This window comes from Clavelina lepadiformis, chromosome 1 (genome assembly GCF_947623445.1).
Source record: "Clavelina lepadiformis chromosome 1, kaClaLepa1.1, whole genome shotgun sequence".
NCBI lineage: Eukaryota > Metazoa > Chordata > Ascidiacea > Aplousobranchia > Clavelinidae > Clavelina > Clavelina lepadiformis.
In genome coordinates, this window is record NC_135240.1 from 26,528,674 (window position 1) to 26,553,123 (window position 24,450).

The following is a 24,450-nucleotide window of genomic DNA, read 5'->3' on the forward strand; positions in this document are numbered from 1 at the left end:
TATTTCCAGGAACTCTTAAAAACTTTCTAACAAAAGTAAAAGATAATTTACTGCAAATTAACAATAAAAGCGGAGAAAATATTCTACGGAAAATTAGTTGCTTCAAGTAGGTGTTAGATAATAATTCATTGTGATACCAGATGATAAGTTCTTGTCACTAAAAGTGACATTGGTATTCAAAGGGGATTGGCCTTGCGTTTTCCTGACGTTGATAGTGAACTCAGGTGATCAGATGCTGCAAAGAACAACTCTAATTTCTATCGAATTTTGATCATTTAGTGGTTGTGGCTCTAACCTGGGTTGGACGGCGACCTTGTGAAATGCGAAATATTAGCTGTTGTTTTTGCTATATTGTGTCTTTAGAGGTTTCTTCTCCACGATTTGTCGAACATGTTTGCTTGTTCGGTTGAAAAATATGTTAAAAAAAGTCAGTTATTGGCATTTATTTGCAGTTTAAAGTCAAATAAAATAAAAAAATTTAACGCGGTAATTTTCACGTTCTTTGTCGTGTATGGGCAGTTCAATTGAAGGCGAGATTTTACCATTTTTGCCGTTGCTGTGCTATAGACATGGGAAAATTCACTGAACTGCGCTTTCTCTTTACAGACAGATGTTGCAGTTGCTTAAAACCTTAACTCATGACACTGTTGCTTTATCGCGCTCTCCTGCTGGCAATTTTCGTCTTGACTGACAGCACGAATGTGGCACGCGCCTCAAATCCATTATGCCCAGGAAAACGCTGCGGAGAAAGTGCAATAAAACAGAGAAAGCTCAATAGAGTTAGAATATACAATACAACAAAAAGGACAACAGACAGACAACGTGCTTTTTTGTTTAACGACATTGCCGGCTCTGTGACGACACAATCAACTCAGATACCAGTGTCAAATATGACAACGTTGATGGAACCCGAATCGTTGAGGGAAAAAGTGGCCACGACGGGAATCGAACTCACTACTTCTATGCCCGCCACCACACCAGCGCTGAGTGAGATGGCGAAAAGGATAGCGGAAAAACCGGGCGTCAATTGCGCCATAGACGCTATTCTGGTCGTGGTCGCGATACAAACGATGTTAGGCCTGGGCTGTACTATGGATATCTCATTAATAAAAGAACACTTGCTGCAACCGATGGGTGAGTAGAATTGTAACATATGTTACAATACAAATTTAGTAGGTCTGCAGTTAGCTTTATGTATGCTAACAAAAGCGTTTGGGTCTAGCTATGCATTTTGTCATGTAGGTGTAATTGCTACACCGCTTGTTTCAATAGCAAAAAATGTTTATAATTTGTCCAGGAATTGGCATTGCAGCGGCTTGTCAATTTGGCATCATGCCATTAGTGGCTTTCCTTCTGGCAAAGATCTTTGGTTTGGATAAAGTGGCGGCTTTGGCTGTGATAGTGACAAGTAGCTGCCCCGGAGGCAATCTCTCCAACTTACTCACTTACTTCTTCTACGGCGACATGAACCTAAGGTGAGATTTCTTGTCGTTATTCTGGAGGTTTGGTTTCGTGACGCTAGTATTTGAGGTTTCTCCGCACACTTGCTTTTAAAGAGTGGGCGCGCCTACGCTGTCTAAAGTTATCTATTTTCGATCGTTTCATTATAATTATTAGACCTAAGGAATGCCACTTAAAGAAACGTTAACTGCAATTTTGATGAAAATAAGTTGGAAACAACTATGTCAGTATTGTCAAATGATTTAATCTCATTTATGGAAATTGGTTTTTAGATCGCCATGGCTTATAAAATTTCATTCTGTCGAAATCGACGCAAAAAAATGCTATAACCTATCATAAACCCATCACCAATCTTTGCTGAATATTTATTGACAGACACCGAGACGGTAACGAAAGTGCGGAACCGATAAAATTTATATTTTTGCCGGTGGGTTCCTTGTGATGTTTTAACCCACGCGTTATAAAATCCGGTAAAATGTAAACGTTGTAACAAGAAAATGATGTTCGTTGGTCGTGCAAGACGAGATAAAATCGCAAATTTTGGTGCTAGTTGCCTTATAAACGGCTGAAGTTACAACAAAACTGTCGCCCCGAAGCGGGGATTTTGCCGTCGCAAAGTAAAGAGAGACCTTAAAGAGAAAAGATTAAAAATTAATAAAAGTTTTTTACTGACGTTGAATGATTTTATCGGTTTTCCAAAAGTGTGTGGGGCCATAAAACAAATTCAACCTTTAAGTTTTGTCTTTTAGACAAATTTGAACTTACCAAAATATTAAGTTTAAACCATCCATCCAACGTACAATTTGTCCTCTCAAAATAGCCTTGCATGACGTCTTTACGCAAAGTATGTCTAGTCGCTGAAATGTCTACATTATACAAATAAAATTTCAATTAGGCCTACACCTCGCTGGGTCTAAAGGCCTCGGAAATTTGATATAGGTCGCCAGACACTAATACAACATTTAAACAAGGCAGTGTTTCTCTCAGCTTATAGCTACATCTGATAGAGCAAACAATCGTTAATGGCAAAATCAACTTCGACAAAATCTTTATCTTTAACTTTCTACTCACAAACGATTGGATGAGAGCAAAACAAAAGCAGTGCTGGATGCAAATTCATGTTCTTTCGTCTTCCAGCATCCTCATGTCCACCATCTCCACGATCTTGGCCCTCGGCTTCATGCCTCTTTGCATCTTTTTGTATGGATCCAGCTGGATTGAAGTGTCCTCTATTGGGAGGATGATTCCGTTCGGGGGAATTATCCTTACACTGGTCATGACGTTATTTCCGGTCATGATTGGAATGGCGATCAAATCGAGATATGAGAATATCGCCAACACAATACTAAAGGTGATGACGTAATTGTCGAATGCTTCAAAAAAATTTATGGAGATAAATTGTTTCGCATTTCTCGACAACTAAGTCGTTTAAAAATGTTAGAACTCTAAATCTTCCGACGTAATTCTGGACTGTTTCTATGTCTACTAACTATAGCCCACAGTGTACAAAATGTAAATCCATTCAAAACAGTAGGCTTCTGTCAACATTCTTTACATCTATTTTTATTTAATTTTTATGTACATTCTAATTTCGTTCGGATAACTTGATTTTCTTCCATTTATGCAACGCATTGAACATTATCTGATGCTTCCTTCATCCGGCAGATATCGTTGTTCAGCGTCGGTGTTTCTTTTATCGGATTAATGACGTTGTCCGGAATTTTATTTGGCACTTCCATTTTCACTGCTATTTCCGGTAAAACTTACGTCATAGCTTTTGTACTTCCGCTTTTGGGATACGGGTTCGGCTATTTATTGGCGACAGGATTTCGACTTCCAGATGCGAGCAGAAGAACGATAGGTATGATACAAAATGTTTGGATCCAGCGGTAACTGTGTATGTGTTTGCTTATAGTTATATTAATTGAAAATGTAATGGGATTTCAAAGTCTTCTCTGTTTGAAATATTATTTTAAAACCAACGCAACAAACTTGTCTCAGACTCGAAGGCGTAATTCTTTTACATTTCCCGCAGCGATTGAAACCGGTTGTCAGAACAGCCAGCTCAGTTCGACCATCCTCAAGATGGCGTTTGCAAAGGAGCTGATGGGAGCCTATTTCCTCTTCCCGATATACTACGCGCTCTTTCAAGCTCTTGAAGGAATCGGATTGATCTTGATCTTCCGCGCTTACAGGCGGTACTACGCCGATGACGTCATGGTTCCTATATCGCGCATCACTTACGACAAGTTTGATGAAGATTGGGAAGGTGATGGGGAGGAGGCTGGAAGATCAGGAGGACGTTATCAGACCCGATCCATCAGCAACAGCGACTCCTCCTTGCACGGAAGACTTATCTTGGATCAGGGGAGCGGAGATCCCGGAGTCCAAGAGGTTCCTCAGCAGCTCTCGCTGAAGAAAAAATTTGCTCCGAGTGGAATGATGAACAAGTCTTCAAGAGCAGGAGACAAGGCAAATCTCATACCGAACGATGACGAACAATTTGCATCCAAGGAATACGGAGGACTTCAATAGATACCAGCGTTTGCCTCACCGCAGGGAAACCAATAATTTGAAAATCAAATTTGCTCAGAGAAATTTTTACATTAATGGGAAAAAACTTCACCGCTCTTTCACTCAGCAAGGATTTTCGACTAATTCTGCAATGACAACGGTTCATCATATTGCGTATTTATTAAACCATTGTGTCGTCACGAGTGAAACTATAACCCACTTGTTGTCCAGTGTTTATGCAGTTCCGAATTGTATTTGCATTAACTTGTCAGCCCTCTTCATGAAAAACATGACTTTAAAATCTTCACTAACTGCCTTGTTGTCATGTGCTTTATAGCCAGGGTAAGCGCTTTGCAAAATTCAAAAACGATCATTTTTTCTCTTAAATGTTTTATTTAACCTTAAATCTGGTAAAGAAATCAGTTTAACAATTAAAACGATGATGAAACAACAAAAACCTAAAACTTCAAGATAACGAAGAAATCGCCTGATTGAGATTTTTTTGAAAGTGATGAAACTTTCAGAAATTACCAAAAAACTTCACTGGGAATTCTGGCTCAATAACAAAACGCAACAGATATAAAGCTACTATGATACGTGGATGGGTGAACTACTGTCAACATAAACTGTGCAAGAAGCTATAAAAGAGATAGTAGCACTATAAGGACCCCAAGCCGGGATGGTGTTAAAATTAACGACAGCAGCTTATAACGAGTAAGCGCCCTTCGCTTTATTGCCAGCAGAAAACTTAAAAAACTCAAGTTGTAAAGAACATTCTGGGATGAAGAACAAGTACCCAGTTATACGTTGCCAGTCATAGTGACGTCACAAAGAGAACATCTTCAATGTGATCTTCTCTCCAGATTGACAACGCTTCACTCACTTGCCGCGTCTTCTGTTCGACCTACGCACCGACTGGTGTGGAGATAAAACAAAGTTAATATCAAGGGGCGACGGTCACTCAATGGTTAATATTAACCAACATTGTTACTACCAATTTTAACCAATATTATTATTATTAACCAATTATTTAATGTTTATTTGCGAATCTTTGATTGGAAGTTATTCAGAGAACCTTCGCTTACCACCGAGTTATCGCTGATGGTTGGCTCTGCTTCACCATTGCCATTGTTCACTCCGAGTGTCTTTCGTCTGAATGATGTCATAATAATCAATAATGATGTCACAATGAAGAGTTTAATAAAATCTGTAGCGAGAGCGAGATAAGACGAAAAAGCATGACTTAGGTTCGACAACGATCTCGATATTATTCTTACGGTTTGGTTTTCACCGAAGCGGATGCGATTACGCTTCTCTTCCCTCGCAAATCGATCCTTCCGCGACTCGCCGTGGACGATTCCTTTGACTTCCTGTAAAATCAAAACAGGAGCTGCAGACACGACTCGTAGCTGCCGGCACAAGCAGGGAGAGAAGTGCTTATGAATTTTGATTTATAGAATTTGCTCAAAAATTCGCCACCCACGAAATGACAGAGTTGCTGGACTGCGTTTCAACTTACGATGTTGAGGAGGATTCCTCCAGGGAGTCGTTCTCCTCCATCGAATCATCCGATCCCGACGCCTCATCTCCCATACTGTCCTCCGCGTTCGATGTCTTCGTCTTCCTGTGGAGTAATCTTATGATCAGCAACAAGTTCATACACGTTGGCACATAGGGCAAATATTACGTAAGGTTTTACGTTTTCTGATGACGCGCCAGCGGTTTACTACGCTTCTGTGACGTCATAGGCAAAGGTGGAGAGAGGTTTCGCGGTTTTCTCTTCCGGCCGGAAGTTCTGCGGGAAAATCATGATGTGGTCGTAATCGTACTGCGTGCGTGAGAACGTGCATACACGCAACAATGACGTCACCATGGCCTTACCTGACAGCAGGGAGAGCAGGCTTCGACAAATCCTGTGATAAAAAGAGGTCACGTGAGAAATGACGTCATTAATCAATAGTTAAATTTCACCACGACGCAGGAATAATCCAAACTCAGCTTTAAAAATCTCAACTAATAATTTTTGGCAAATTTTTCAATTTTATTTAAACCTATAGCGAGCCCAAACGCTCAAAATGATCTCAATCTCGAAAAACTTCAGAAATGTCGACAACTTCTACCTTTGAGGCGGGATTATTCCGGTGTAGGACTTACTGACAAATTAGCAACTGTGTGAGCCAATATTCACTAAATACTTGCCGCATATCAGACACTAGTATGTTTTTCTGTGGTACATACGTCAGATTGTGATGACGTCGTTTGTGACGTAGGCGGTGTAGGGAGCGATGAGGACGATTGGGCGGTCGACCGTTTCGGGGAAGGGGATTTCCCTTGCGATAGGGAAATACTGGAGGCGCTTGATTGTGACGTTGATTCCGTCATCGACGTTGGACTTGATAGAATTGGAACTGGTTTTCTGTTGTGATGTCATAATTTTAATATAACCTCAAAGAACATGATGGCAGACAGGAGGAAGGGTTAGGTGATCTATTTAAAGTGATTTTCATAAGGCGAAGGAGGCTCGTAATGTTTGTTCTGTTGGCTTACGCTTTAGCTATTTTTATACGTACGCTGATGTATGCTACCTGCCAATTGATGAAAACTTTGAGCCCTAACCAACACACAGATGTAGTCTAACGTATAATATAGAGAGAAACGTTAGCTTAAGATATTTCTTAAAAATGCACTTGATTATGTCCATCTAGACTCTGTAGGAATTAGAGTGTAAGTCCCTTCACATTAAAATAGCATCCTCTACTATTTTGCTACTACCATTACAACGAAGATGCTCTGGACTAGCTACCACTGACGTTTGCTGTACTTGGCGTCACGCCACGCCACAAACCTGTGCCTTGGCTGTCCTCCGATAATGTTCAGTTTTTTCTTTCGCTTCAATTTGGCTGGCTTCTCAAAGCACTGAAAATCGCTGGAATACCTGCTTAATTGAAATATGTGACTAATAAGGGTATACGCTGTATAAGTTCCTTATCACTACAATACGCGTATGAACGTCTTCCATTGCAATAAGCAATTTGGACTGCAATCGCGGCGGAACGCTACGTGTGAAAGAGATTAAAAAAACCCAGGAAAGAAAATTTTACACGTGCGCTTAGAACAGCAATCAAACCTGGCGGCTTGATGGGCGAGGTTCTTGCGGTATTTGTCGCCACCCATGGCGGCAGTGATGGCGGGGGTAGGCACGGGCTTCAAATTCGAATAAAACTCTCGGGGAAGATATACTCTGTTGTTCTCGGGTCCGCTCGGCTGTGAATTAACAAACAGTGGACTGTGAGATCAAAGCAGAGGAGAAATAAAACCGGGCAAAACGCGACAATTATGTAAGTTATATGTGAGTTTATGTTCTAGTTAACAGCAATGGTACCAGAATAATAGTGATGATAAATACCACAAAGCGTGTGCTACGTAAAAACATCATTTCGAGAAAAAACATGTCATCTATGAGCCAATATCAGGTCGCCCTGGTGCCACTTACGTTTGTATAAAGGCGCTGTGGGATAAATTTGACGACAGACTTGTCGATGGGTTCAATAATCGCAATGGCGTGTTGACTGGATCGCTGTAAGACGTGTTGTACGACCAGGTCACACACCGCGTAGATATTCTGAAAATAATGCGCGAAGACCAGGGTTAAGATTCAATAGAAGGTTCCTATTAAACTGGAACAAATCATGTCTTTAACTGTCCGCCTCATTTATTGCCGTTGCTTTACTAAATAGTTAACAGACGCATATTAGAATGTTATAATGGCCGTATTCCTAGTTTTATCAACTGTTACTATAAACGCGACTATTCTACAGGACACTGTGACGTCATTTGCACCTCGTTTCTTTGAACGTCGCCTGGGTTGTCCGCGTTCTTTGATCTCTTCAGGTTCTCCGCCAACCTCTTGATGAACCCGTAGCTCTCTGGATGATCTTTGGTGAGGAGAGGATCCAGGATGAAGTGGATGCAACTGGAGTATGATGAATTTATGAAGAAAAAGTTTCATCTCAACCCAAAATCGCTTTATCTCGTTAGATAGGGCATTAACATTTTTTTTGCGAGTTCTATATCATTCGTGTGCAGTTTTTTTCTAAAAGTGGCCACAGCAAAGAAATTTTCAAGCGATCGAAAATTTCATAGACTAACTGCTAATTGTCTGCTGTCGGTGAAAAAGTATAAATTTTCAGAGACAGTTAGAGAATTTTAAAAGATCGTTTCGGTCCAAAAAACAACTTAAAAACCACTGTTCATGCAAGTTGCGGTGTCTGACATACTCCTTGATCCTTGCGAGGCTGCGTTTCGAGATCCCTTCAAGGAAATCCGGATCGTTGGCGAGAAGATAGATGAGGTAGGGAAGCATGTACTCTGGCATCATCGTGCTCTTCATCGCTGGATATAAAGATAACTTGTCAGATACCCAGAAAAACGAAGCTCGACAAATGCTTCTAGAACGGACAGGTGCATTATCGTACCGGGGTACAATTATCGAATCTGCTCCACTCATGCATGTCAATATGAAGGGATTATGACGTCATAATCTATAAACACTCGGTCCCGATACTGTCGCGCATAAATAAGCGAGCTAGCCACCAATCACCATAGAACAAACAACAATTTTTATAACTCACTGGCGCCGATGGCGTTCTGTTTGTTAAAATCTCGAATCCGCTTGATGAGCTGATGATAAAGGAACGACCCGTGTTCTCGCTGCTCCTTCTGCTTCTCCTGCACAGAAAGAAGAACTCGAATGACGCCGACAAGCATACGTATGTGCCAGCGTGCTTGTGACAGCAATTTACCTGAGACACGGTTGCGAATAGAGCCAGGAAGGAAATATGGATTTCAAATTTGTACAAAGTTTGGTAGAGTTTGGTCACAAAGTTGCGTCGTACTTCCAAGACGGAGTCCTAAACAACAAAAAACTCATTTAAGTCATTTAAATATAAGTCATTTAAGCCGTAAGTTACTTAACAAGTCACTTAAACCTGAAACATAACCCACTCGACCATCAAGCAAAACACAGCAATAAGTGAGTTAATACAAAGTGAGCCGGTACTGGACAGCAAAGATTATTGTCACAATGATTGAACTTACGTTTATGAGCATGGCCAGCTCCTGATATATGTCTGGTTTAAACAACTCCTTGAACTCTGTAACTCGGGCAATTTTCAGCACACAGTACGCAGCTTGTAGCCGAAGATGAGACATGTCGGTCTAAAACATTGACATCAAATAACGTTTGTTGCATGAAGTTACGCAAGTTGACGGAAGGTTACAATGATATAGAACAAGTCAATATAAGACAATCCTTGATGCGCGAAAAAGGTTCACTCTAGTAAGGAAAAGGTTCACCAACCTTGGATATACTGCCACTCTTCATGAGGTCGCCGTCGTTGTGCAACATGTGCTGTAACAAGCGCAGAGTCGAACCACAGCAATCGCAATCATTGGAGCGGAGTCCTTGCAGCCACCTCACCATGCACTTCATGCCGGCGATCTGCGATAATTTTATCAAATTAAACTTGACCATGTTTGGAAGAAACAGTTTTTGGCAGTGGTTTTGTTTTCTACAAAAAAAGAAGTCCCCAAAGTAACCTACAGTCTGGCAGCTTATGTTAAGTGTCGGCAAATAGTCACTCGCGACCCGAACAGTGGTGAGATTTTGTATGTCGGGTCGCGGCAGAATTTATTAACTTATAAAGCGGGATTACATTAGAAATTGTTCCACTGCACAGAGGTTGTTTCGATTACAAGAATACGACTTTCACTGATGTAACAACCCCTGGGTGCGTCAAACTTCATAACTCATTATTACGTCACTTTATCATCAGTTCATCACTATTATTTCTGTTCAATGAGCCATCTAAGTTCCAGTTTAAGTTGTGCAGCTATGGCGGCATCACAGCTACAATCAACTCTATGGGGCATCTACCAAAATAGGTCTCACGTAACAGGCAAGTGTTTGGAAAAAACTAAAAAGTAAAAAATTTCGAGTCCCTTCAAAATTGTATGTTAATGTTTATGAGACGTTCGTGTCAAGAAACTTTTTGGGCATTTGTTTGTGCGTTGGGCAAGAAACAACTTTTGACCCTTGCCCTGAGCAACCGTTACAGACAAAAAGTCAATAGCACCATTATCTGAGACTAACACATACTATAACAACAGAAATACCCATTGTGAAAAATCAGACAAGGCCAGAGAAAAGTATTCGAAGAAACTGAAGGAAAATTTAAGTACTTTAATTATTTTATTCACTTCAAGTGCTAATTATGTCAATAATGGTGATTAGTTGATTACCAGCCAAGTATGTCAACCTCGGTACTTGACCAACTTATATTGTTTTACTGAGCTAAGAAAATTCCTCATAAAAACCAAAAGCCTACAACACCCGGTATTCCCAGGCGGTCACCCATCCAAGTACTAACCGGGCCCGACGTTGCTTAACTTCCCAGATCGGACGAGATGGGGTGTACTCAACGTGGTATGGTCGTAGGCGAATATATGTCGCTTAAACAACGGTTTTATTCTTAGTGGTTTTGCATCGCACGATTTCATTTACAGATTCTTCAATTGGTTGCTATATTATGTTTGTTCAAGTTTATTTCAAGCAATTTTCAAATAACTTGTTATACTTCAAACAAGCTCATTAATTGTAGAATTTAAACAAGTCAAGCTGGTCTTGTAGTCTATGGGACGTTTTGGGAAATAATGGGTCGTAAAAACGTCAAACGAACATCTCTTTAGGTCGAGAAAACTTTAATTAATCAGCGCGAGCACTTTGCAAAGATTTAATCAGTCTACGAGTCGCCTTACTGATGTAATATAACCCCATTGTGCGTCACATTCAAAACCCCATTATTTCGTATTAAGTATGACAACTAATAAGATGGGGTAGAAGCTTATGATTACGAGGAAAAACTTACATATTATTTAAAAAATACAATCACAAACATTCTGGCGGTTCAATTTCATTCAAAATATTTTGCGAAAAACCTTGCTTGGGAAATGTTTAACTCAGAATACATTACTCTAGTCCAGGACCATTTTATGTGGATCGCACTTGAAAGCAACTGTCACCCTTGGCTTAAATAAAAGTAAGAATGAAAAATAATGCCGGAAATATTGCCGCTATAAATTGCATACATTGTACTTACTTTGGTTTTTGATTCTTTGCTTAACTCATTCTTCTCGCACCATTTCATTTCCTTCCTTTTTCCTTTTGACTGATTAGATCCAGTGTTTGTTTTCATAATTACCTAGTCAAAACAATTCCAAAAACTACAGCTTATACAGCAAGTCTCGGCCACAACGTTAATCTAAAACGCACCAACGAACAACCGGTTGACGCCCACCAAGTAAGTACATAACTGAGCTGATATGATTTGTGACAAAGATGAACAGATAAGTACAGACAAGATATGTGTAAAATACCTGTTTGACTACAATGGATGCGACAATTCCCCGTAGTTGGCTGGAAACCTTCTCAGGCAACACTTCCGCGATGCATCCAAGAGCAGTCAGCACCGATTCCATCTGCTTGCATGGAGTGTTCGCCGAAGTTGCGATTTCCTTGCAGTAGTCGAAGACCTACGAACAATGAGAAAATATAACCTTGATAATATTTGCAACGGGAGCTTGACAGCTGATCGGTTATGCGAGAATTCTAACCCTCTCCCTGTTAAAGATTCAAACCGCAATTCTAAGAATTGTCGTAAGTAGTCAGTTGTCGAGGTAATAGCCAAAGACCTGCGATCAATGATTGCAATGGCAGCTAGAACACATAACTCTTTGGACAGAATCGCCACATGGCAAAGACACACTCCTGGAAACTTATTAATTGAAAAGAAATCAATTGTAAGGAAACAAATCGGCAATATCACCTGCATTAGTGGTACTTCACGCACTGATGTGAACTTGTTTATGCAGTATATCGCATGCTTCACTTGACTGGGAGTGCCTGATTTTGCTTTGATTTTCAACTCAGGAAGCAGAACCCTGCAAATGGCTTGGTTAAAGCTACTAACATTCTCATCCAACAGCGCGGCGCTAATAGTTAACACAGCGACAGAGGTAGTCGTTTGATGTAAACTCACGATCTTATTTCGGTGAAGTTCTCTTCAATCAAAGAAGATGTCTCTTGTAAGATCGTGAGAGATTGCAGTACGACGAAATCTTCTTTGGTGCGGCGTAAAAAGCCCAAAAGTTCTTCAAAACATTCAACCGTGCAGAAAAGATATGGGGCCAGTTGAGAGAGACACTGAAAGAGAATGATAATAAACATGTATTCATAATAAATAATGAAATGATATAATTATAATTCAAAGCTGTATTGACTTATTAAGGCAGTGATTCTCAGCCTTTATCTAATTGCGGATCCCTAGCTATGATGACTCCTTTCATGCACACCCCAACTTCACATATGTTACTTAATAGTTTATAAAGCAAAAACAAATGCAAAACTTGTGAATTCCCAGACCACCCTTGGGGGTCAAGTTAGTAACGACTCGATTAAGGTTTCGTGCAGTGCATTCAAGTTACGCTCGCAGTTTAAAAATCTTGTTAGACTATTGATAACAAAACTACAAGCTTAATTCGATGACAATTTTGCTGCTGTTATTTTGCTACATCAATCATTTACTAACCACATCCTCACCCGTAATAACTCCATTGCTCTGAGTTGGGCGTCTTCACAGTTCAGTTCATCGATGTCTGACAATCCGTCAAGTGACTCTTTAACCAGAAGAAACAGCGCTCTGCAAATAAATAAGGTCAACAAATCTGATGTGCCTAGTGGTGTTTTCCATGTAAAATTATCATAAGTTTTCAAATCCTTCGAACCTTCGAGTAAATAGTTTATAACACTTACAAAAAACAAAAATTACAAAGATCACACGATTAGAAACAAAAAAACTACGAATTTACTTTAAAGAAGTGGAATCGAGAATGACGGGAAGAATGATTGCTCGCTCCAAGAGACGTTGAGCCGTTGCTTGGACTTGCCTCGGTTCTCCGTCTGTTTCAAGTTTTTTCAACAAATCTCTCTGAAAATATATTCAATTTACAAACTGTGATTACAGGATAAAAGTATTTGGTCCAGATTTTGGAGGATAACTTGATGAGTACTATTTAACGTAGATGCAATGAAACTTTTTGATGCAACAATATTTCATAGTGAATTAATTTAAATGAGGTTTTGTGTTATCGATAGTACTTAAAGTGACATAAACAATAACAAACTGCATATAATCCCCTGTAATTTGAATGTTTTTTATCGGTATATATTTGTAGTTAATACAAGTTATCACTTGAGTCAGCCATTACACATTTTGCAATAAAAAGCCTACCAAAGCAATTGCTACCGGCAATAAATGGCAGACAATCACATCAATAAGCTGTTGAAAGGATATTAAACAAACATAGGCTCACCTTATACACAGTGAGTACACAGTGAAATATGTACAAGTTAAATAAACATGGCGAAAAAGAGAAAAGGGCAAAGGAGAAAAGAAAAAAATCTGAAGAGAACTTTGATGGTTTTGAGCTGGTTTAAGTGGATAGCGTAACAAGTTGTTGAAAGGTGGATGGGAGTAACACAATTAATTTTTAACTATGTATTTATAGCAACAAGGCAATATAACAGATGTGATTAATTATGAAGTAACAACCGTGGTGTATTTGTGCTGAGACAAATCACCCACAAAGACGACAATATAATTAAGGCATGCTGAAACTTGCCTAAAATATCTAAATGCAGCTTAAGCCAAATCAAAGTAAGAATGCAGATGTTAAATTCCTAACAGCAAGCCAGAAAGCAGCAGAGGAAAGAAGCAGAAAGCATGATTGATATAAGCGATAAAGTGATTCGTTTCGCTCATGACCAAGGGCACACGAAAGCGAACAAGGAGACCATCAACTGGAATGAACTAAACACATCATGCGGCAACCTTCAGTTCAAGGAGACATCGAACTCAACGAAAACAACTCTGCATGCTCGAAATGATGAAAGCTACGCTATGCTTATAGACCAAGTTAAAGTGGAACCCTTGGAGAGACTTCCGGACAAAGACCCGATTTCAATGGTGGCAATGGACAATGCTCTTGACAATGGGCATTTACCCATTGGCGAAAGTGTGTTTGTAAAAGACCATTATGTGTTGAATGTGACTAATCAAAAAGAGCTCTGCCAAGTCACATTCAAGCCAAGCTTTAGAAATACAGCTGTGAGTGAGATTTGGTGGGCTTCCACTTTATACTATCCGAACACAAACGGAACAAGAAGAGGTTCCCAAGATGTGACAAGAAAAGTTGTTTCACCAAGAAGCAAAACGGCATCAAATGCTTTCAACCAGACGGGCAAAAATTTCACAAAAATTTCTCTTTCGCCAAAATTCCCTACCAAATTTAGTATCAATTCGATAAAGCCAAAAAAAGTTCAACTTTCAGCAAAGGACAGGCATAAAGTGGTTTCTAAAATACCACCAGGTATAAAAGTTCCGTTGGAGATCTTGCAATCAGTTTCAGAGGAATCGGGTACATTTGAAGTCGATTACTTTCTGTGGGGGAAGGTCGCAGTGACTGTCTGGGGAAAGCCATACAAGCTGAGGATCACCGACATATTAGATCCCAAAAACAATTCTTCATTTGAAAGGTAAATGCATTTTGTACTTAACTGGTCACTAGGCAACGCCATTCTTTTCCAATCAAAAATATACATAAAGTAGGCAAGTAGCTTTACCATTCTAAATCTTAAAGTTGTAAACTGTAATAAAAGCAACTGATCCACAAATTGCCTATCCAGGATTACTCTATCAAACACCAATGCGAAGCAGGAGCACCAAAGCATTGCTGAAGAGGAAATACAAGCCATCAAATTTACCTTGCAAGGATGTTACAAGTGCACCAGAGTTAGTTACGAAATTAAGCTTCGTATACCAAACTGTATTCTCAGACGACCATCATACAGTGTAAGTATGCTATACTAGATCAACCATTTTTATGCTATGTTCTATAAAAGTGTTGTATCAACACCGTAAATGATGGTCTGTTGTTGGATTGCTGATAAGATTAATTTAGTCGAACACAGGTTTAAAATTAAAAAAACCTCAACAATATATGTATATAAAATAGTTGTTGAGGGCCCTATTCGATATAAAGTCACACAAAAGTGTTTTGCAATTTACTGATAAACGTGAAGTGAAGTTTTACTTGTAGATATAAAATACTTTACTTTTAAAACATGAAGATGATATCACTAGAATGTACATGTGACACCACGGAACTGCCACCAGAATTGAACCAAGAACATGTGCTACCTCTTAATAATAAGAACCTTGCTCAAATAATGTTCCGCTGGAAGCAAATACTTTACTCCTTTCGTGGTAAGTAACCTCTAGTTACAAGAGCAACAACAACTTCTGCGTTATTATTAATCTTCTTTGACGATACTGATGTTAAGTTACAGTTTTTTAAACAATTGAACTTCTCTATTCAAGATAAACACGACAACAAGGAAACTGAATGGCTTTGGAAAGCGCTACTTTGCACTGACACTGCGCTGGCTAAAATAGCCATCACTGCAAATGTTGACGTGACCTGTGAAACATTGGCCACCATAGACAAGTTGGTTGTGACTATGCTTCTGTGGAAAGAAGATTGTATGGATTTAAACCAACTTGGAAATGTTAGATCAGCAGACAACATCACATTGCCTGAACAATGGACAATTGACCTTATCCAACAACTTTATCAAATAGGAATTCCTGTCCCAGTTATGAGCTTTCTATGGTTGAAGCAAAAAGGTGGGAAATAGTTATGAATTCACCCTTCTGTCTGTGCAGCCTTCTAAGTGATAATAATTACCAATTGCGTAGATATGATAATAGCAACAACATTTGTATAGTGCCCTTTATCATTAAGAAGAATCGCTCTAAAGCGCTCAGCAGTCACATATAGAACAAGAGCAGTGACGAATAAAGTATAAAACAACAAGGATAGAGCTACTTAAGTTATAAAAGCATATAATTACTATGTTACAGAAATTTCCGATGAAATGCTTCTGAAATACACGTGCCCTGTCCACAAGTTTGGGCCCGATGCAACTTTAGACTTAGATGATTTACCTCTTGCAATTCATAGCAAAATGTGTGCACCCTTGCCAGATAGGGTACTGATTAGGTAATGAAATCTCTTCACAAGTTTTACCACAATGTGGAATACTTTTAAGGTACTGGTGATGTGATAAGAAAACGAGCGTCAACATCTTGTATTTGTCAAGGTTATCGCAACGTTGGTCGGAGCAAGATGGGTGGATGTCAACCGCTCTACATCTTGGGATCGATCCAAGCAACATCCGGAGCTTGGCAACAAGCAGCATTCAGTTTACAACGATAACGGAGAAGTATCTGACCGTGCTAAAACTGTGGAGGATGAGACACAGGAGAAGCAGCGTGGAAGTCAGCTCTGGATCACCAGGCCAGTGCTCGACGTGGGATTTGTGCAAAGAGCTGCAGGGCATGAATTTGTCGGTGCCTGTGTATGATTTCTTATGGAGAGAAACAGAAACCACTCCATGAGATGTTTATTTTTCTTGTAAATGTGCTCTGATGACCGACAATTACAAACTTTATTAAACTGCCACAGAAGTTTTGCGTTTGCAGAGGATGATGGCAGTGTTGTGTTTAAAAAATTGATGGTCTTGCATTAGTAATACAATGATGATTATCTTGATGTGAGATAAATGAAAACGTGATGATACTAGTGCATGTTTAGAGCAATTTTTCATGATGGTAAGAAGAGGAAAGCCAAGAGCAGAGCAGTGTGGTCAAACAAAAAAATACACAGCACAAATTCTAAATACACAGGCAGGTCGTACAAAGTTCTACTGATGTGCCAAACACCAAGCTACAAGAGCAATGACCAGTCGTTATCTTTAAGTATTTAGCCCAAGTATAATCATATACAGTATATATACATATATATTGTTAACTGGTAACGACCAACTAAACAAGTGACAATAATTTATTCGCCAAACAATGAGTTATTTTTAGGTGGCATGCTAAAAATAAAAATGATGACATAGGTTAATAGAATAGGACAACTAAGAACTTATTATATACAAACATATATATGATATACACTTAAAATTTCATGTCTTTTGATGTATATCAGATATTACGAACTGAGTACGTATTGGTGTTTTTATACTGCGATGTTACATCGCCTGTTTATGTTACAAGTAACCCTTTAAACTCTATATAAATGAAAATTTCAGTTTATTGCCAGACCAGCACAACCAGTGGCAAACCAACTATAAAAACTATATACGTCAAAACTAAAATTACCAACTATATTGGCAAAAGCATCTCAAGCTAGCTAATAATAGTTTGAAGTTTTATAAAGCTCGATCAACCATTTAGAAAATTGCATTGCAACATCATTAAGTTCATATCAATCAAAAACGATTTAATCAATCAAACGTCCTCTACTGGACTTGTGCATAATTTCAATGAACACCATATGTATCTCTGAAATCCTTAATTTCCGAGTCAAACTTCACACACTTACCACAGTCATGGCAATCTTCTGGCTGGAATAGTTGTCTCCAACAATATAGGTCAGCCACTGCTTGATCTTGGCGTCGCGGAACGCAAGATTGATAAATTTTCTCAGATTTTCCCGAGCTTGCTGTGGGTTGCCGGGCAACTGCGATGCGATGATGACAACCTTGTGCCAGACGACCTTGTTGCGGTCGTCGTCCTGTCATGTTCAGTAGCAGTAGTAGTAATGCGACTGGACATATAGATCTAATAACAGTACTTACGTCTGAGACAGCAAATGCATCAACAATGTCTTTCAGTGCCAGCCGGATTCTTCTTTGTTTCTTTAACATTTCGATAAAAGCTCTGAGATACAAAAAGTCGCGAAACAGGAAGTTGAAAAACGAGCCAAAAAGTGTTAGCAGACAAAGTTAAGCGCACAAAGCGAGGCACAAGAGCTTACTTGACTGCTCGATCATCAACCGTGGTATATAATTCCAGCAATTGCTTCATTCTTTCAACATTGGGAAGTGAATATGGCACCAAACCGCTCACCATCACGTGCTCTAACAGGAGACTACAAAATAAGATAACGTACCATTTACTAATCTAACTGTAATAGGTGGAGCGTTTAGACAAGAGTATAATCCTAAGTACCAGTCTTCCAAGTTCTGTCTGTAATAAACATGCAGCAGCTTGCTCTTGAAGGACTGCAACCTTCTCATATGCATTCTAGACGTGTCGCTGCCAACGCTGTATTTCTTGTAGATTTCACCCATGGCGCGTATCACTGCCTCACGCACGCGCCACTTGAGATAAAAATTATGGCTGTGTCAAACTACTTTAACAATTAAGTAACCAATGTTAGCAATTATGGTGATAGTGTTCATACGCTTAGTAACGTTTTCAACTCAATAACTAGAATATTTTTAAAACATGATACAAGAAAGTATTCAGTGAATTTAGTTCAGGTAAAATTCCTCAACATGACAAATAAATACAATCAAACTGTTCTTGAAAATAATGTCAGTATCGGTATCTAGATTTCATAACTTTTTTGCCACCTTTTTGTCGAGTACTCTTTCTTTCAGGAATTCCAAAAGATCGTCGGAAGCAAGTTGCAAATCCTTGAGAGCAATTCCTCGGATGCACATCACCACCGCCATCCTCACCGTTTCGTCCGTGTCATGACGACGCGGCTTGAAGAAGGTGACCACTTCCTTTGAAAATGGAGACTCTCTGCCGAGGTTGATTATGAGATGTCGATAGAATGTAACACAGGTAGCACGAACCTGAAAATAAAATCATAGAAGCATGAATCAGATGAAGATCATCAACATAAAAAGTTTGGAAATATGACAATAAATGAATATAGAGTTAACAGAATTTATTGTAATTAAGACTGATAGTATTGAGCTATTTTGAAACTTAAACAATGAATAAACGAATAACTGGTTGTGAGAAAAGTTTTATCATATTATTTCCATGTCAACTTACCTCAGGGTCAATATCATTAAATCGACCCAAAAAGCAATTCCATAAAGTTGGATATTGTGTTGCCAGGTTAGAATTCTTCTCCGAGAACATTTGTGATAGCAACGTGACCACCTGAAGACGCTCTTTAGGATCATCAACCTACAAGCAAAGTCTTATCATGACTAACTAGTCAGATCTGATGAAAACCAAACATAAAATCTTTTAGCGTATGTCAAGAAACTGAAATAGGGAAATACCCTTAATTTAAGTTCGAGCTGGGGCAGCGTGTTGAGCAGAAGCGTTGGGGTTATTTTATACAGTTCCGGAATAAGCTTGGTCCAGTGTGACGACAGACGACTCACTTCACCTCGATTTGCCAGGATAACGTTCTGAAAAAACTGAAACAAAAAACTGCAGCCTTAATATGAGTTACCTGAGACAGTGTCACCATCAATACAAATGAGACAGCACAACAACATAATTGAATCTGTTAATGATCTTACTACTTGAGGCTGTTTTTAACGTTTTGAAGTTTGTTTGGATGAATGATAATGATATGCGATAGGTTCACTTGGTGAGATTAAGTAAAAAAAAATTTAAGATGGGATTCTATCGATGCTTGCCCACATTTGCAGACGAAATTTAAGATAACGACAAAATATTACAAGAAAAACCACATACCATCATAAGATATTGTTCAATAACACCGAAAGTTCGTCTCAATAAATCTTGTGCAAGTTCATACGCCGACGGATTCATCTTTCGAGTTTTCTCGAGCAAACACTCCAGGATAATGTCAAGGACAGACTGAGGGACTGAACCACTGTCAGTGATGGCAAATCCCATTATATCGAGCATGTGGGACTTCAGCTGCTTGTCATGGCCTGAACTGTGAAGTATATGAAAGCAGAAAATGAAAAGTGGTGCGTGTGCTTATTGGTCAGCCTTTGCTACTTTCCGATATCAACAGCGATAATAACGCAATGTTCAAGATCTATTTCAATACTTGTCGAGAATTGATCAACTGTGATCAAGTTAATCATCAGTATTCTGTCATTGTAAAACAGCAGAGTACAAACACGACTTACTTTACTATGCTGAAAAATGATCGAAACAACGAGCAAAAAATATCTCCCGCTGCGTTTGAGTCGTCCAGGTCGATGCAGATGTTGTAGGATTTTATAGTGGCAACATTCTCCAAGATATGGTAGGCCTTTGCAAACAATGGTCCCTTTGGATCTCTGAGTTGCTTCAGTTGCTCGGTTAAAAACATGAAGATCTCCTAAACAGTTAATTTATTTTGGTTCATCTACCAGTGTACTAATAGAATATGTTGCATACAATGCATTTTATATATGAAGCTGAACTAACTAATAACAAACCTTGTCTAGCCATCAAAGGCAAATTAAACTGATTATATTACAAAATTTATAGCTTAGGCTATACAGTGAGAGTTGGTGGCTTGAAAATAAAGAGACCAGTTAAATAACTTTATACAAAGCCAATAAAAGTTGTGGCTAATAATGATACTCTAAATGAGGTTGGGTGATAATAAATGTATTGTAGAGATAAACCTTTCAGCTTAGCCACATATATTAATGGTATTAAAACTGTTCCACCATTTAAAATTTATATTTCATCTAAATTATATATAATTATGAGTCAGTCATCCAGGTAACGGATTGTTAAACATAAGAAGTTTAGAAACTGCAAATCTATAGCAGACATGTCATGCACAGTTTTTAAGTAAAAAGCAACAATTGATTGTAGATCGATCAATCTACAATGGACATATATTGGTACATCACTTAATCAAATGAATCCGATTGGGTAGCGCGGTGGTTTTTAACTTTTTTATCCCTGGGGAACTCATTGCTGCTCTCTAAGCAAGCCCCTGGTGTTTTTTAATTTAAGCTAAATAGAAACTTATAATATAAAAATTATATAGTTTCCAGATCCATTACTGATTGTAACGCCTATCAGATAATGATAAAACAATTAACACAATGTGTGGCCAGTAAAGTGTAAATTAAGTTGAATAATTATAGGGCATATAAACATTCGATACAAGATTAATGTTTTTCAATGTGTCATTAAACCTACAATTAAAAGGTTCCTGTTTACCGTAAGAATTTCCTTTAAAAACCCCCAGTAATTAAGTGATCCAGTGTAATCAAGTAAGGGCCGGACCACACTTTCACAATAACAGGTCAAGCTACTGATTACACGGGGGAAGCCCCTGCTATTTTAAATGCTAAGAACAACTTTTTCAGGATCAGGACTCCAGCTCTAGCATTGATATGATGGCCAGTCACTATATTATGGGGATGAGTTATGAATATTTGTTTAATTTCATTTTCATAGTGCAGTAATAAGTGCAGCTTGCGCATCAGAACTGAGAAAGCCCTTCCAAGTCACAGTTAACCAAACTTTCAAACAAACTTCTTCCAGCGTTTGTTCTTTACATGCATATTAAAAGGCATTTACCAGGACCAGTAAAGATATTTTAAGTTACCCAAAATTTTGAATATAATGAACGTCAAGAAAATGAGCTTGCTCTGTACAGAATATATGTATTGAGGGGTTTAAACTTTTTCAAATACATGTATGGGTAATGTATAAGAATCAGGTGTGTTAACAAATTCTACACATATGTTTTATAAATACAAAAAACTTTTCTCCCAGGTAAATACTGCATCAACTTATACTAGTAGTTGGTTCGTATCAGCACAGACAGCCGGTATATACTAGCAAGGGAATGTAAACCTTAATTTTCTCTCCGGATCGAAAAGGATTTTCGGGAGCGTGAAGGCGAAAAACATCAGCCAAGATGCAGCCGATGTGGATGCGACAATTGTCATCTTTGATCTCCTTGAGGAACTCATCTTGCACGATGTAATTACAGAACGGAAGATAAATCCTCTTCATCTCTTCCTCATCTTGTTCAAGTTGAGAAAAAAATTTGCAACATTTCTGCAAAAACAACGAGAAGACAGGTTGAAACAATCTGTGTAACATGTCTTGCAATTTCATGTTTGTAAAAATTGTGTTATATATATGTACGTATAATGTTAAAATGTGACATCTTTGGTATATACATGATCACTCCAGTGAAACAATAAGTCTACAAATGCCGACTTCAACACCATATTGTATACACAAATAACTATTAAAACACAAGATTATGTATATTATACCTTTAATGCCTTCACTAATTCAGCGGGATTCATATCTGATGAAACATCTTTGACGCCGGGTGGAAACTCTATGTCCCCGAGCTCTGTAGTACTATCCATTTTAATGTGTGACTTATTTTTGGATTACGCTTCCCACTCGTCTTTAAGATGTACCAGCAGAATGTCTGAAGCTATCTTTTGCTTATATCGCTATTATTGTATATTGAGGTTGTCATATATTCTTGTAACTGGTATATACCTAGCATATTTTTACACCTATTGTCATGATGAAGAAATAACATTAACAAAAGCTTGCCATTTGATGTTTGTATATAGATATATATATACGTTTAATATAGGTTGTATCTATGTTATGTACATGCTAGACTAGAAAGTTTGCATGAATTTGCAAACGTTTGATTTTGAAACATGGCCAAAACATTCCACATAATATTGGTGGCTCGCAACTTATTCATTTGACAAATTTTTATCCGCACATATTTACAGAAAACTTTCTGCCTATGCGCTATTTCATACCTAGTCTCTAAAGTATACAGAATACATAACTAAGATACATATAATGTAAATCAAAGTTCATCCCACTTCTTTGTCTGAGCGTGTTAATCTTGAATGTAAGCAATCATTTTAATGTCATTGTAGTTATTTAGTTATCAACTACATTTGTGGGCAGATTCTCTTCACCTAAGCTGTTACTTTGGCAACAATAGTCTAGCCCAGCGTGGTCCAACTTCTTTTCATCGCGGGCCAAAATCAAAAAATTTTTTTATCTTGCGGGCCAATGTTTTTAAATTAGAACTGAAGAAATGTGAAATTAGGACTGAAGAACAATGTGACATTGATATTAGAACTGAAATTAGAATAGTTCAAAATTTAGCTATTAAATGCTGATCAATGTGACATCTGCGGTCGAGGTTCTTCCTCGACAATAGCGACTATCAAAGCTGACTATCAGTTCGCGGGCCAAAAAATCGGTGCTCGCGGGCCAACTTTGGCCCGCGGGCCTGCAGTTGGACCACGCTGGTCTAGCCCAAAGGCAGAATGGACTGAAGAGTCTTTAAATTCACACCAAACTGTATATGCCAAAGTCTGAAAGTGTGGCTTAGCTAAAATATCAGGAGATTCTTTGATATGTATAGTACTCCAAATTTAAAACAATCAACAAACAAGATAAAACCAGTTGTTTGATTGCTAATTGACATGGTAAGTAGCAACTAAACAAAAACCTGAGGCCAGGGGCATGCCAAAACTTGTGTCAGCGTGCACAATTATTTGCCAAAAACAGCTACACTTTCCAGTTTTGTCTGCATTCTGTTTATTTTACAAATTTACTGAGCAGGAATTGTTAATATAGGCTATAGAAGGACCAGTAACATTTGGCAGTCTTGAATACGACAAGTGTGACATGGCATGCAAGCACACATAAGACTCATCAACGTGCGTGCCAATCCAGAGTCTGAGAGTGGGATCGACATAATTCGTCCATTAAAAATTTACACTCAAGCAAATAATGTTACATCAAAATTGTTTACTTAAAGAATCTGCTGATTTAAAACTATAAAAATTACCATGTAGCCTATGTACGTTGAAAATTTACATTAAAATTTAGCAGTGTAAAAATTGCACTTGATCCATTCAAAGTTTTTGGTGGAAAGGCCCTAGGTTCCAGTCTGAATATCCAAGTGTGTGGGACCTGCACGCACGAGATTAATCAACGTGTACGCAGAATTTTTTATCTTCACGCTGATTTATTTTAAACAAAGAAAAGCTGGTTGTTTGAACTTTGAACGATAATTTATAATAATTATACAAAGAAAACTGGTTGTTTAAACAACAATTTTTAAAAAATAAACAAAGAATTGTGGTTCAGTGCATGCCATCACGCCAAAATTAGCGTCTTTCCAATTCTCCTTGAATTGCTCTGCTTTTCAGTCAGAGTCAGTATAGAATGAACTAACCAAGTAATGTTCGTTGCTTGCATTAGTGGCATAAACATCGATTTATGACAAATACAAAGAATTAAGGCTTTACGGTACTGTGCCAAGCATAACGCCATAACTTTTTCAACCCACGATTTCTGGTCGAAGACTGCCATACTTTCCAGTTTGCCGGTCGGGATTATTACGATAGCTTAAATTGAAATGCAGTGTAGGCTACTGAGTGCCGGTATAGACCTAGACAGTTTAGCAGTTGACGGTACCGTAATTCGAAAATCGAACTTACGTAGCCTTGCCAAGCCATTTTTCGGTCGTAACATTTCAGAAACA

At 38.5% G+C, this 24,450-nt stretch overlaps 3 protein-coding genes and 1 non-coding gene across 5 annotated transcripts; 2 read left to right on the top strand and 2 right to left on the bottom strand.

Moving 5' to 3' along the window:
* Positions 1 to 610: 610 nt before the first annotated feature.
* LOC143468154 (hepatic sodium/bile acid cotransporter-like) lies at positions 611 to 4,278 on the top strand. The gene is made up of 5 exons (XM_076965170.1): positions 611 to 1,134; positions 1,298 to 1,475; positions 2,599 to 2,812; positions 3,127 to 3,322; positions 3,497 to 4,278. Exons 1-5 carry the CDS (start codon positions 639 to 641, stop codon positions 3,994 to 3,996), a joined length of 1,584 nt encoding a protein of 527 aa, XP_076821285.1. The 5' UTR covers positions 611 to 638; the 3' UTR covers positions 3,997 to 4,278.
* Positions 4,279 to 4,361: 83 nt separating this feature from the next.
* LOC143467548 (sister chromatid cohesion protein PDS5 homolog B-A-like) lies at positions 4,362 to 22,437 on the bottom strand. 2 transcript variants are annotated; one of them, XM_076965047.1, is made up of 33 exons: positions 22,187 to 22,437; positions 21,756 to 21,962; positions 20,078 to 20,271; positions 19,671 to 19,878; positions 19,247 to 19,387; positions 19,011 to 19,148; positions 18,578 to 18,805; positions 18,171 to 18,322; positions 17,977 to 18,090; positions 17,798 to 17,879; positions 17,542 to 17,733; positions 12,901 to 13,019; positions 12,632 to 12,731; positions 12,072 to 12,235; positions 11,859 to 11,973; positions 11,410 to 11,565; positions 11,133 to 11,234; positions 9,335 to 9,475; positions 9,073 to 9,192; positions 8,778 to 8,885; positions 8,607 to 8,703; positions 8,253 to 8,367; positions 7,816 to 7,948; positions 7,469 to 7,597; positions 7,103 to 7,239; positions 6,821 to 6,910; positions 6,214 to 6,391; positions 5,857 to 5,888; positions 5,675 to 5,770; positions 5,495 to 5,599; positions 5,253 to 5,345; positions 5,061 to 5,127; positions 4,362 to 4,890 (listed from the first exon to the last, which is right to left on the bottom strand). In XM_076965047.1, exons 1-33 carry the CDS (start codon positions 22,283 to 22,285, stop codon positions 4,855 to 4,857), a joined length of 4,188 nt encoding a protein of 1,395 aa, XP_076821162.1. In that variant the 5' UTR covers positions 22,286 to 22,437; the 3' UTR covers positions 4,362 to 4,854. The 2 variants fall into 2 exon arrangements, with proteins under 2 accessions (XP_076821162.1, XP_076821163.1); XM_076965048.1 differs by lacking the exon at positions 6,821 to 6,910 and having other exon boundaries at positions 4,364 to 4,890.
* Positions 10,355 to 10,473, bottom strand: LOC143444417 (5S ribosomal RNA). Its single transcript, XR_013113768.1, has one exon. It is a non-coding gene; the product is annotated as a 5S ribosomal RNA (ribosomal RNA).
* LOC143468056 (uncharacterized) lies at positions 13,562 to 16,704 on the top strand. The gene is made up of 6 exons (XM_076965084.1): positions 13,562 to 14,626; positions 14,777 to 14,942; positions 15,221 to 15,356; positions 15,471 to 15,776; positions 16,014 to 16,152; positions 16,253 to 16,704. The coding sequence occupies exons 1-6, from the start codon at positions 13,815 to 13,817 to the stop codon at positions 16,548 to 16,550; spliced, it is 1,857 nt and encodes a 618-aa protein (XP_076821199.1). The 5' UTR covers positions 13,562 to 13,814; the 3' UTR covers positions 16,551 to 16,704.
* Positions 22,438 to 24,450: the final 2,013 nt, after the last annotated feature.

Bases quoted from the DNA above. Each gene is read 5' to 3' on its own strand.
- LOC143468154 (XM_076965170.1), top strand. From the start codon at position 639: ATGACACTGTTGCTTTATCGCGCTCTCCTGCTGGCAATTTTCGTCTTG. The intron at 1,135-1,297 runs GTGAGTAGAATT...TAATTTGTCCAG, and splicing joins ACACTTGCTGCAACCGATGG to GAATTGGCATTGCAGCGGCT. The intron at 3,323-3,496 runs GTATGATACAAA...CATTTCCCGCAG, and splicing joins TGCGAGCAGAAGAACGATAG to CGATTGAAACCGGTTGTCAG.
- LOC143468056 (XM_076965084.1), top strand. From the start codon at position 13,815: ATGATTGATATAAGCGATAAAGTGATTCGTTTCGCTCATGACCAAGGG. The intron at 15,357-15,470 runs GTAAGTAACCTC...TCTCTATTCAAG, and splicing joins AATACTTTACTCCTTTCGTG to ATAAACACGACAACAAGGAA. The intron at 16,153-16,252 runs GTAATGAAATCT...GTATTTGTCAAG, and splicing joins CCAGATAGGGTACTGATTAG to GTTATCGCAACGTTGGTCGG.
- LOC143467548 (XM_076965047.1), bottom strand. From the start codon at position 22,285: ATGGATAGTACTACAGAGCTCGGGGACATAGAGTTTCCACCCGGCGTC. The intron at 18,323-18,577 runs GTGGCAAAAAAG...TTTTATCTCAAG, and splicing joins AAAGAGTACTCGACAAAAAG to TGGCGCGTGCGTGAGGCAGT. The intron at 5,889-6,213 runs GTATGTACCACA...TTTTTATCACAG, and splicing joins CGACGTCATCACAATCTGAC to GATTTGTCGAAGCCTGCTCT.